Source organism: Cicer arietinum, chromosome 6 (assembly GCF_000331145.2).
Source record: "Cicer arietinum cultivar CDC Frontier isolate Library 1 chromosome 6, Cicar.CDCFrontier_v2.0, whole genome shotgun sequence".
Classification (NCBI taxonomy): domain Eukaryota; kingdom Viridiplantae; phylum Streptophyta; class Magnoliopsida; order Fabales; family Fabaceae; genus Cicer; species Cicer arietinum.
Genome location: NC_021165.2, coordinates 67,734,871 through 67,748,635, shown reverse-complemented (window position 1 = coordinate 67,748,635; position 13,765 = coordinate 67,734,871). Strand labels below are relative to the sequence as shown.

General features: G+C 27.0%; 1 protein-coding gene across 1 annotated transcript; it reads left to right on the top strand.

The window, feature by feature from the left end:
• Positions 1 to 5,345: 5,345 nt before the first annotated feature.
• Positions 5,346 to 7,237, top strand: LOC140920870 (uncharacterized). Its single transcript, XM_073369798.1, has one exon. It carries the CDS (start codon positions 5,446 to 5,448, stop codon positions 7,105 to 7,107), a length of 1,662 nt encoding a protein of 553 aa, XP_073225899.1. The 5' UTR covers positions 5,346 to 5,445; the 3' UTR covers positions 7,108 to 7,237.
• The last annotated feature ends 6,528 nt before the right edge of the window (positions 7,238 to 13,765 follow it).

Sequence of the window (13,765 nt, the reverse complement as noted above, 5' to 3'; positions counted from 1 at the left end):
AATTGATGGATCAACCTTTACTCAACACTTGTTTGAGTTAAGTTTTAAGCAATCAAACTCGAACAGTAGATCCTTAAATCTAACGAAGAAACATTGGAGTCTTGCTTGATTCTAGAGCTTATATTTATCAAGAATGATGATTTAAGTGAATGATTGTTTGCACTTTAAACTAATGTTATTTCCTTTGCCTTGAGGTTTTATTTATAGGCTTATTGAAGGTCTGTGCCAGCTCATATAGCCGTTGGAAGACAAGTTTTTTGGTCTATGAATTAATAGGCATGTGTTGTAAATAAACAAAGATTGTTCATGTTTGATCATCATAACGTTCTTTGTTTTCTGTTTTGGGCAACTGCTTGTATTTGTCACCTTTGACAGTTGTTTGTAAATCATGTTATTTTGTACTTATGTCAGTGATACAGTACCTCATTTGTCCAAGTTGTACTTGTTTTATCTAAACCATCAATTTTTGAAGATTAATCTTGCAATTTACTTTTTGTACATTGTTTTGACTTTGTTGATTTTAAATTTGTCCAGATTAACCTTGAAAATACAATTTTGTTCTTTTGTAATGGTTACTAGTGTTTTACAATGCATCTTAGTATACTATTGCAGTCTGGTTTGATCGATTGCAAAATAAATTTGTTCTTTAATAAACCAGAATGTTCTTCGATTAAAACTGTAAAAATCAGAACGATCTTCGTTTTTCTGTTTAATAGCCAAAACAGTCTCGCTTTCTTAGATTTGATCTTGTTTATTTCAAATTGATATTTGTTGTTATATATGATGCATGTCCTTGATTAATATATTCAAGAGCACATGTTATATAACAATATATTTTTAGAGTCATAATTAAAAGATTAATTTATTTTGTTTGATTATCATCAAAACATTTAATTTGGAATTTTGTCTCAACACAAATACTATCCGAACACACACCACCCAAAATTATGAAGACCAAAATCCATTGCTCAAAACGAAGGCATGTGTCATGTGGGGTATTTAGTAACTTTTATAACGACCCAAAATAAATCTTACTCTAGAGAAAATGTTGGACAAATAGGGAATATAAAAAGGAATAAGATAGGTAATACCAAGACAATTTTTGCTTAAATATGTTCAATGAAAGTAAAGACATGTTTAATTTCAAATAGATAAAAGAATGATATAAATTCTAATCAAAAGTATCTTTGAGGATGAGTGAGAAATTATAAAGATCTATGTGTTTTAAGTTACTTTTCTTCCTCTCCCCTCAAAATCCTCTCAATTTAAAGGAAGTAAAAAGTCTATTTATGAGTAATTTTATCTATCTAAAAAAATGAATCAAACATAAAATTAAAATTTCCCTCCTCTCAATTTATAGTTCACTAAATAGAATATTTGAGCAGCACATATTAGCAAATTTTTGGAGTTTTTATGCATTGAAATAGTGAAAAGAACTCAATTGTGTATTTGATTAGAATTCTTCCCCTCGTTCCATTTTTTCATACTAGGCGAATTTTGGAAACAAGAGTGAATGTACGGGATTGAATACGGGCCATCTTCACGATTATGATTATAATTTTTGAATGCAATATGGAAAAGAAATTTCTTTTATCATTTAGTCTTCTTAAAATATTTCAAATATTAGAGTTCATTTAATAGATAAATAAGAGACAGAATAATAATAAGTTATTATATCATATCTTAATTTAGTAATTAATAAAACAATATAATATAATAAAATAATTTAAAATTTTATTTTATTATGTCTCTGTAGTTGAAATTGTTATTTTAAATATTAGTTGAATTAAAAACTAGTGGGATATAAAATTAAAATTTCCCTCCTCTCAATATTTATAGTTGACTAAATAGAATATTTGAGCAGCACATATTAGCAAAATTTTGGTGTTTTTATGCGTTGAAATTATTTAATTAAGTCATTGAAATAGTGAAGGGAACTCCGCTATGTATTTGATTAGAATTCTTCCCCTCGTGCCATTTTTTCATACTAGGCGAATTTGGGAAACAAATGTGAATGTATGGGGATTGAATACGGGCCATGTTCAAAATTATGATTATAATCTTTGAACGCAATATGAAAAATAAATTTCCTTTATAATTTTAGTCATTTAAAAAATTTCAAATTTTATACAAATTTATTTAAGAATATTAGGGTCTGTTTAATAGATAAATAAGAAACAAGATAATAACAAGTTATCATCTCATGTCTTAATTTAATATTTGATGAAACAACGGAATATGATAAAATAATCTAAAATTTTATTTTATTATGTCTCTCTGGTTAAAAATTTTATTTTAAATATGAGCTGAATTAAAAATCATCACGATATAATAAAAGCAGTAATTACTCAATTATCCTTATAAAATATAATTTAAAATATAATCTAAAATATAAAACTAAAATATAATAAAATATAAATATAAAAATAATTTATAAAATATAACTTAAAATATAAAAATATAAATATAATCAAATATAAAAATAAAAATAATTAATAAAATTTTATCTTAAATTTAAAAATGCAATCTTAATAAAATATTTATGATTTTATACAAGGATAGTTTTGTTTTTTATATGATTTAATAAATTAGTATTCAAAATTATAAAAATATAAAAATTATTTGAAATTTAAAAATTAATATAATCTATTTACAAAAGTATTTTTTCTATTTAAATGTACTATATATTATGTCTTTATTTATATTCTAACAAATAAAATAGAATTATTTGATTATTCATGATTTTAAAAAATTATTTATTTAGTAGTGTCAATAAATGATTTTAAATATAAAATTATTTTATTATTTTTAGTATTTTTTAATTTATATTATTTAAAATATAATAAATTAATTTTAAAAAAACTAATATGTTATTATTATTAATAATAATTTTGTTATTTAAATATAATATATATTATATTAATGAGATGTATATCAAACATACATAAATTATAATATAATAATATTTATAATGTGTATCAAACGGACGTTTAAAGCGTAAGAAAAAACACTAAGACTTCAATGGTGAGCTGGGTACAAGACACAGAAGTAACTTGCCAAACAAATTAATTCTGCTTTGAAATAATCTAGGATGACATATAAAATCCGGCATATATGCCACCCACATTATTTAAACCGTGACAGCAAATTGAAGGATAACAAAATTAGCGTATGTCAAAGTCAAACTGAACATTATCATATTAAGATGGTTTTGGCCAAAACTTGTACCAATAATAAATTAATAATGCAATCATATATAAAGTAAATTATCCACCACACACAAATTTATTTATACCATTAAATTAATAAATTTTATTATTGAGTTAAATAAAATTTAATGACAGAGCCGTCTTACCATATTTTGATAGGACTTGTTCTAATATTAAAAATTAATTCCTAGTAAAAAGAAAATGTAATTTTAATCATTAAAAAAAAGATAAAATAGATTTTAATTTCTAAATACATTCAAAATTTTAATTTAACTCTTTTAAAAAAATTTCATTTTTTTAGTAATTAAATATTTTTAGTTCATTTTTTATCTTTATTTTGATTTTTTTCTTCATAAAATAAGATTTTTAATCTTTATACAATTAAAATAAAGATTAGAGGTGAATAAAAATTTATTTGGGACTAAACTAATATAAAAAAAATTTAGACACTCACCTGTTAAGGGCTCTATGCTATTGAGCAGCTTGCAGAATCCAATAGGCAACCTCTTAAACGAGATTTATAGATTCAATGGTAAAAATAAACTTGTACATGATTCATGATTATCTTAATTATGCAAATTAGACAAAACCTAATTTACTATATAAACTATACACAAGATAATTATTTTTGTATTAGTCGATTAGTTAAAGTATGATATGTCATTAACTAATTTGTTAAAAGTTTTATTATTAATGTATATTAAATATATTCTACCTAAAATTTCAATAATATTATAATATATAAATTATAATATTATATAGAAATTATATATGAGACAAATATATGGTCATAGATAAACTATATGATTTGTACAATAAAATTATAATACTAATTATAATTAATTATATGCACTAATCAAATTTTAATCACTAATTAATTATTTAAGTGGTGGTAATATCCACACATCAATTAGTTATGAGAAAAATATGCATTTGATTATTAACACATTTTTTAAACATTTTTGTTAATAAAATTGAACAAAACTGTAATTTGTTATTGATAATTTATAGTACAAACTATATACGAGATATATATTTATTACTAATCAACTAACTAAAACATGATCACTCACAATTTAATTAATTAAAAGATAAATATGTATTTAATTACTTGTGCATCTCTTGAACATCTATATATTATATAAGAGAGAATTATAAAATAATATTTAATAAATAAGCTATATATTTATTCGCTATTTGAGAAGTATATTTCTATAATAAAATATAACTTCAATAAGTATATGATATACTAGTTATAATTTACTATATAAATCACAAAAGTTAAAACTACTTGTAACAATGACTAAAACTATTTGTAAGATAATTTTATTTGGACAAAAAATACAATTTTTCTCGAAAAATAGAAATAAAATTTTATAGAAAGTAAATACTTACTTACTTTAAAACTAAAAATGATATTCGAAGGTATTTCAAATGTGGGTTGTTGAGAAATATATATACCGGGAATCAATTATATTTTTTAAGCCACGAATAAATTTTCTTACAGTACATATATACGACATATAACCATTTGTCATTAATTATACATATAGTATAGTACCATATTGACAAACAAGTAACTAAGCTGATTAATTCACCGACATTTATTTTGGCATAAAAATTAGCAATATATAGCTAATTTTGCTTTTAAATAATCAAGTAATATGGCTGTTAGAAATGAATAACCTAAGTTAATTAATCACGAAGGTAACACAATTCTGGCAAGTTTGGAATTAGTAATTTGACTATATCACCTGTTTCACACTTTAGGCTCTCAAAATCATGCTTGCCAGTTCTCCTCTCAATAAGCCAAAGGAAACAATCGAAACTATGCCTGCTCTGACGAGTTTTCACAATTATTTGTTGTTCATATCTAAAAAAAGAACTCGTTCAACGTTACATTGCCATTATCAGTTATCAAACCTACTCTCTTCATTGACTTTGTTCATGTCCGTGTTGTGGAAAACATGAACTTATTTAATTGAAGACCACGACACATCCTGTTTTAATAAACAAAATGAATAATATGCATTATCCTGAAACCAATCATATAATTTTCAAACATTATGCCAGTCTGTTATAATGCATTTACCAAATTAAGAAACCTTATAATCCATGCTTGGGAAACACTATATAAAGAGTTAGAATGCATACTTTTCCAAGCAATCACAATCACAGTAACTGACTAACACTCTTCCAAAGGACGAGTATAGAAACTACACACACTTAGAGAAATATGGGAACCTCAGTTGGGTTGAGGCACTGGCCTCAACTCATCTATGCAATAGCAATTTGGATAATTGCTACCAATGTAGCTGCTGATGATGATAAGCCTTACTATGGAGGCCAACCCAGCAATTACTATCCACACCCATCCCCACCAAGTCATGGACACCCACCTTACTATTACAAACCACCAACTCATGGAGATCATCCACCACATTACTTCAAACCACCTCCTTATGTTCACAAATTCCCACCATATTATTACAAATCTCCACCACCACCATCTCCATCACCTCCTTATGTTTACAAGTCCCCTCCACCACCATCTCCCTTGCCTCCTCCTCCATATGTTTATAATTCACCACCTCCTCCACCATATGTCTATAAGAGTCCACCACCACCCTCTCCATCACCACCACCTCCATACGTCTACAAGTCTCCCCCTCCACCATCACCATCTCCTCCCCCACCATATGTTTACAACTCACCGCCACCTCCATCCCCTTCTCCTCCTCCTCCTCCGTATGTCTACAAGTCACCACCCCCACCATCTCCTTCCCCACCACCACCATATATTTATAAATCCCCACCCCCACCATCACCATCTCCTCCCCCACCATATGTTTACAAATCACCACCGCCACCATCTCCATCCCCACCACCTCCATATGTTTATAAGTCTCCTCCTCCACCATCACCCTCACCTCCTCCACCATATGTATATAAGTCACCGCCACCTCCATCACCTTCACCTCCTCCTCCATACGTTTACAAGTCACCACCTCCACCATCACCCTCACCTCCTCCACCATATGTATACAAGTCTCCACCTCCTCCATCGCCCTCTCCTCTCCCACCATATGTTTACAAATCACCACCTCCACCATCTCCATCCCCACCACCTCCATATGTTTATAAGTCTCCTCCTCCACCATCTCCTTCCCCACCACCACCATATATTTATAAATCCCCACCCCCACCATCACCTTCACCTCCTCCACCATATGTCTACAAGTCTCCTCCTCCACCATCACCCTCTCCTCCTCCACCATATGTATATAAGTCACCGCCACCTCCATCACCTTCACCTCCTCCTCCATACGTTTACAAGTCACCACCTCCACCATCACCCTCACCTCCTCCACCATATGTATACAAGTCTCCACCTCCTCCATCGCCCTCTCCTCCCCCACCATATGTTTACAAATCACCACCTCCACCATCTCCATCCCCACCACCTCCATATGTTTATAAGTCTCCTCCTCCACCATCTCCCTCACCACCCCCTCCATATGTCTACAAGTCCCCACCCCCACCATCACCCTCTCCACCACCCCCATATGTTTACAAGTCTCCACCCCCACCATCCCCTTCACCTCCTCCACCATACTATTATAAGTCCCCTCCTCCTCCTTCTCCTTCACCACCTCCTCCATATGTCTACAAATCTCCACCTCCACCATCTCCTTCACCTCCTCCTCCATATGTATACAAATCTCCACCCCCACCATCTCCTTCACCTCCTCCACCCTATGTCTATAAGTCACCACCACCTCCTTCACCTTCACCACTTTCTCAATACTACTACAAGTCTCCACCTCCACCTCCACCATCTCCATCACCTCATCCATATCATCCCTACCTCTATAACTCACCCCCGCCTCCATATTAAGTTGCCAACTAAAGCTATTTGAATTTTTTTCAATGAATTGTGTTCAATATTGTTTCTGTTAATTTGTATTTAAACTTCTGTTAATAAAACAATATCTATTATATGAATTAAGAGCCTTGTTTTGGTTTTAGTGCAATTGTGTATGTATGGTTTTAATTCAAAAGTGCATAGTTATCTCTTTCCTTTAGTTGTTTGTGAAACTTTTAAATATTTTTATTCACTTTCTTTCTATCACCAATATCAACACACAAAATTACATGCGAATCCATTCTTCTATGTCACCAAATATTTTTTGATTATTTGAATCTAGTGAACTTGTTACAGTTAATAAGCTAAAGATAAAGATAAATCAAATCCAAATAAACAGAAGTATTTCAAAACAAATGAATAGACACAAGTAGATTAATGATATGTTTAATCAATTTTCACACAATTAACCAAACCTACATACAACAAGTGTACTGGTAGTACCTAGTAAAAATATGATGAGTTGAGTATTGATAGTGACCTAAGTAGAGGTCATAAGTAAAAAAGGGGATATTATGTAATAAAGAGTTTCGTAAGAATATGTGGTAAATAATGAGTGTGGTGGGATGCTTAGTAGTAAAAATAGTAAGGTGAGTGCATTGTGGGGGGATATAGAAGAATATTTCAGCGAACCATTTATGGTTAGGCGGAGAGATTTTCTCCTTGTCTGAGGAGCTTGGCTCTGTTCTAGGGTAGATTGGAATTCCTTTATATGCAAAGTAAGAATTTGAAAAATAAAATATGTAATTGATGTATTGAATGAACATAATTGAAATCAACAAGAATCAAACAGGAGCAACGAAGCATATAGCAAAATCTCAGAGTTTGCTTCATCATTAGTTAATGCAATTCGAAGAGTGATTTGATCAAGTTAACCCAACTAATTAATCTCTAGATTGTTTTACCAGACATACATTGATTCCTTAAACCTAAACCATTGTATTTTCATTTTACTACATTAGTTAACAAAAATGAAATACTAGTATCGGGATCATTCAATCAAACGTAGGCTTGAATTGCTTGAATTACTATTGTGAGGAGGATGCATTCCCTTCTCTCTCACCCCCCATTTCTGATTTCAAGTTGGGAGTAACCTCGTCAAATTAGTCCATGAATTGTTAGAAATTTATTGTTAATATAATATAAGAAAAAATTATCAAAAAATATAAATTTATCTTTATTTTATTTTTTGTCCCATTATTATTTGTAATTAGACAAGTAAATTTAAGATATAAATACATAACTACCAAAAATATATATATATAACTACGTTTTATTTTGATAAAAAATATATATAACTATCTTATCAAAAATGAACTACCAAAAAAGATCAATAAAAGAAACAATTATAAAAAATATAAGATTATCTTCATTTAATTTTTTTCACATCATTATTTGAGAGTAAACAAATAAATTTAAGGAAAAAAACTAACTACATTTTTTTGACAGAAAAATATAATTACCTTATAGAAAAAGAAATAGCTGTTCTATCAAAAAAATTACTGCCAAAATAACAAATTGACAAAAGACCTTAGGAGTCCTTTAACTTTCACTAACAATTAAGTGATTTATCTATTTTTTTTAATCATTTGATCCTTTATCTAAATTTTAGTAACAAGTTGATCATTTATATTTTAAAATATCAATAATTTTATAATTTACTTTTAGAGAAATTCAAAAAATTCATCATCATCTTCAAAGAAAACTCAGAAAATTAGTAAGCATCTTCAACAAAATTCATATTTTCATCAAGTTCATAACTCAAATATTCAAATAAATTCATATTTTCATCTTAAAAAACAACAACAACATCAAATAAAGAAATCACATTTTAAGATTTAGGTTAGAGATTTAATTTGAAGAAGAATAGAAAGAAGAAGAAATATTGTCCTAGTGATTTGGATATCAAATTGTAAAGTATGAGTTTTTTATTGGATGAATTTGATGATGATGAGGATGAATATATAAGTTCATTTGAAGATTTGAGTTATGTATTTGATAAATATATGAATTTTTTTGAAATTGATAATGAATTTTCTAAATTTTTTTGGAATAGGATGATGAATTTTATGATTTTATGTAAAAAAAAAAGGATAATATTGTTGAATCATAAGACATAAATGATCAAATTGATACTTTAAATTAAATAAATGATCAAATTGAGGAAAAATAAATAAAGGACTTAATTGTTACCTGAAATTAAGTTAACCACGACGTATTTTTACTACCAAAATAACTACTTTCTAATCATTATTATTATATACACAAATAAGAATGCTAAATCATATATTCTTTTTTCAACTATATATTGTTTTTCCAACTAAATATTCTCTTCGATCTTCTATTTATCAATATAATAAATGTGAAAACTAGCAAAAAATAAATATTAAAAAATACACAAAATATATTGAACAAATATTTGTCATTTATAAATATTAAAAATACAATGGATAAATATTTTAAAATAGATGCATAACAAAAAGGTACAAATATTTGTCTATGGGAAATATAAAAAAAAATACATAACAAATATTTGACAATAATACACACACAAAAATAAGACAAATATTTGTTAATAAAAAAAACAGACAAATCTCTGTCATTGATAAACATGGGAAAAAATGTTTGACAATGATAAATATAAAAAATGATGGGACAAATATTTATCACAGATACATACAAAAGAATAGGACAAATATTTGTCATTGATAATAATAAAAAAATAATGAGACAAATATTTGTCATTGATAAATACAATAAATCACGATACAAATATTTCACAGATACATACAAAAGAATATGATAAATATTTGTCATTAATAAATATTAAAAAAAATACATAAAACAAATATTTGTCATTGATAAATGTTATAAAAAATGTGACAAACTTTTGTCATTGATAAATATAATAAAATACAAGGTAAATATTTATTACTATAAATAAAATAAATTTTTTTGTTTGATGTATAAATTGTGACATATAAAATACCAACTCGTGTTACTCGAGCATTACCACGGGTTTCTTGCTAGTACATTTTGAAATTATAAAATATTAATTCAAATAGTATATATTTAAACTTTTATAATTAGAGATTACGATGTGACATGTTAATTGAATATATAGTTTATCTAGGTTGATCTCATATTAATGTTATCACAACATCAATTAATGTTTTTGTGAGATTAATGTTCATAAATTATATATTCGGTTATAATGTCGCATCAAAATATTTAATTACAAAAGTTTACTGATAGACTGTTTTGATTAATATTACTCTCTTATGAAATATAAGCAAAACGATAATTGTAAAGTTGATGGATCCGGTATTAATTTTTAAACAAATACATTAACTTTTCAACTATTATTTTTGCTTATATTTTATTCTAAAAAAGGTATTTTATAATTTCATGTATGTAATTGCTAATTTGCAAAATTTAGAGATTAATTTAATAGATACTTACCATTTGAAGCATCAATTGATTTATTTGCTACCATTGCTCTATATTTGATTAAATACCATAATTGCCCTTTTAGGGCTTGATACCATGGCTTAAGGGCGCCCTAATAGATGAAATATGATCTACATTACTTTGTCATAATTAATACATTGCCAACTACTAGGCATCACAACGGGGTGACACGAGAGCGAATTTTACCTCTTCTACTCCTGTACTCGACTAATCGGAAAAAATTCACATTCGCCTCCATTTTTAAGTGAATGTGAAATTTAGGACATCATCTTCGCCCGTAACGAAATTCGAATTTCCCCACCCACACTCATTCATATATTTAAAATTATAAATTTAAAATTTTATCTATTACAATTAATATAATAAAATAATTATTATTAGACAATAATAAAATTAAAAAAATATATATTTTCTATAGAGATAAGATTATTATTTTTAATATTTTAAAAAATATTAAATATATTTAATATGTATATATATATATATATATATATATTAAAAATTACAATAATACTACACAGGCGGGTGCAGGGTGCATATCACCACCCCAAATCTGTCTTCGTCTCCAAATTTTAATTTCGGGGAAAATCTACACCCACACATAATTAAAGCGGATTTTTCCTACTCAAATCAAACAGATTTGGATGGGTACCCCGCGAGTGCGGGTTATGTTGTCGTCCCTACCAACTACCTAAAAATGACTAATAAGTCTTGTAAAATACTTCCATCCCATAATGAATGTCACTTTAACAAAAAAATTTATAATGTCATTCACAAATAAAGTGTATAAATTTTATCTTAAAATTTATGCATTAAAAATTTTTAAAATTATTTTATTTTTTATAAAAAAAATTAATATGAATTTTTTAAAAGTTTCAAAAACAGTTTATACTTCTAGAATTAATATAACAAAATTCGGGAAGAATTAATGTAAATTCTAAAAGCACATATTAGCAAGACAAAAAATGAATTAAAATATTGTAGCCTACAAAAAACATTCACTAGTTGACACTTAAAAGTATTGATAATTGAGATCATTCGTAAAGTGTGGATCATGCTTAATGTCACTTATTTACTAGTTACTAATAAATACTATTCTTTCTCTTTACGCCTCTTTCTTTTTCATCGCGGAAGATGTGTAATTTTGGGATTTTTTTTCTTCTTTTAGAAGCACCTCTTTCACTGTTTTTTTCAACTTTTTATTTATTTAAATAAATGAATTCAATTATATTTTTTTTTTATTTTTTTTTATTTTACTATTTAAGTGTGACCTTCTTTTGTTTGTCGACTTAGTGTAGTGTTATTTGATTTTCTTTATTTTATTACAATATTTATTTTATTCAGATTGATGGATTAATTTTAATTCAGAATAGAAAAATTCAATCAACGACTTTACTGTCGTCAATATTACAAATCTAAATACATGTTTACTCATATTACTTTAATTTTATAAAATTTCTAATATTTTGTCCTTTTATGCTATTAATATAGATGCTTCGAGACTATTCACATAATTGTTCTTTTTGATTGTAACGAATCTATTTATAATATATTAAAGGGTTAACTACATTTTTAATCTCCTTATTTTCAGCAATTCTCGAAATTAGTCCCTTATTATAAAATCAAAAAATTCTGGTCCCTTCATTAGATTTTTTTTATTAGAAAATGGTGATGCACCGTATTTTAAACGATGTGACATATGATAGTATAATGTTAAATGATTAATGTTCATAAAACTAAAATAAAACCGTCTATAAACTTTAATTTCAACTTCTAAAATTATTTAGTTTTATAATTTAATTAATGATGTATAAATAATTAATATATCTAAATAATTCTATAATGTAATATCGTATGTCACATCATTTAAAATATATTAAATTACGATTCTTTTAATTAAAAAAAATTTAAATTATCGAATTTTAAAATAAAAGATTAATTTTATAAATATGTAAGGATAAATGAATCAATTAGTATATATTAAAACAACCTCCAAGTAAGTTTTTTGCTACATCATGTCATCATCACTTTATTTGCCAACTAATCCAATTTGTTGCAAATAAAAAATCTGAGTTGTTACCATTCAAATGTATAAAATTCATTAAGTCTGAGTTGTCACCATTCAAATGTATAAAATTCATTTTTCTTTCTGCGTCGCACAGAATATATTTCAATTATATAAAATATATTTGTAGATGAATTAAAGTACCTTCTAAAATAAATGAACCATTCCCATAAATCAACAAAATTTGTGTTTAAGGAACACTTAGTTATATTGAACAACCTATTATAACATTAAATTTCTTTTATATAAAACTTGCTCGTGTTACTTTTATGTAAAATCTTAGTACTTATCTATTATATTTTATGATAAGCTTAATTGTAGTTTCGATCCATTTATTTTAGCTGAATCGCGAAAATAGTCTTTTCATTTTGTTTCTTCTCAGTTTTGGTCCTTCAAACAGAACTTTGGTCCAAAACTTGATGAATTTTTTTTTTTTTTTGCATTTATTTAAGTCACACCATGTCTCAAGATCTCATGGTGCAACAATTGTACCTAAAATTTATGATCATAAATGGTGTGGTGTGACTCTAAAAAAATGTCACTTCATCAAATTTTGGATCAAAGTTCTTTTTGGTGTCCAAAACTGAGAGAAATAAAATGGGGGGACTACTTTCGCGATTCAGTTAAAATAGGAAAACCAAAACTGCAATTAAACTTTCATGATATATTAAGAGATCTAATGAAACTCATGTTAGTACTTATTTATTTTTATATTAACTCAAGTAGGCATTTCCTCAAGAAATTGATCATACATCAATATAAACACTAAATAGCTAAACTCAAAAAATTCCTTTATATATATATATATATATAGAACAAAAGAGAGTACAATTTATTGAGTGAGATCCGGAAAGAAAAAATAAATAAATAAACATTAAACTTGTGGACAGTGGCGGAACTTGAACGAAAATGTTAGGAGACTAAATTTTTAAAATTTTAATGGATAAATAAAAAGATATAATATAGTATTGTATATAAAAAATTTAAGTTGTAAATCTATAAAAATATATTGACGATCACACTCTTAAACTTATAAGATAGAGCTAATAAATCAAATTTTGGTTGACAATTTTTATAATTAAAAATTAGTTTCTA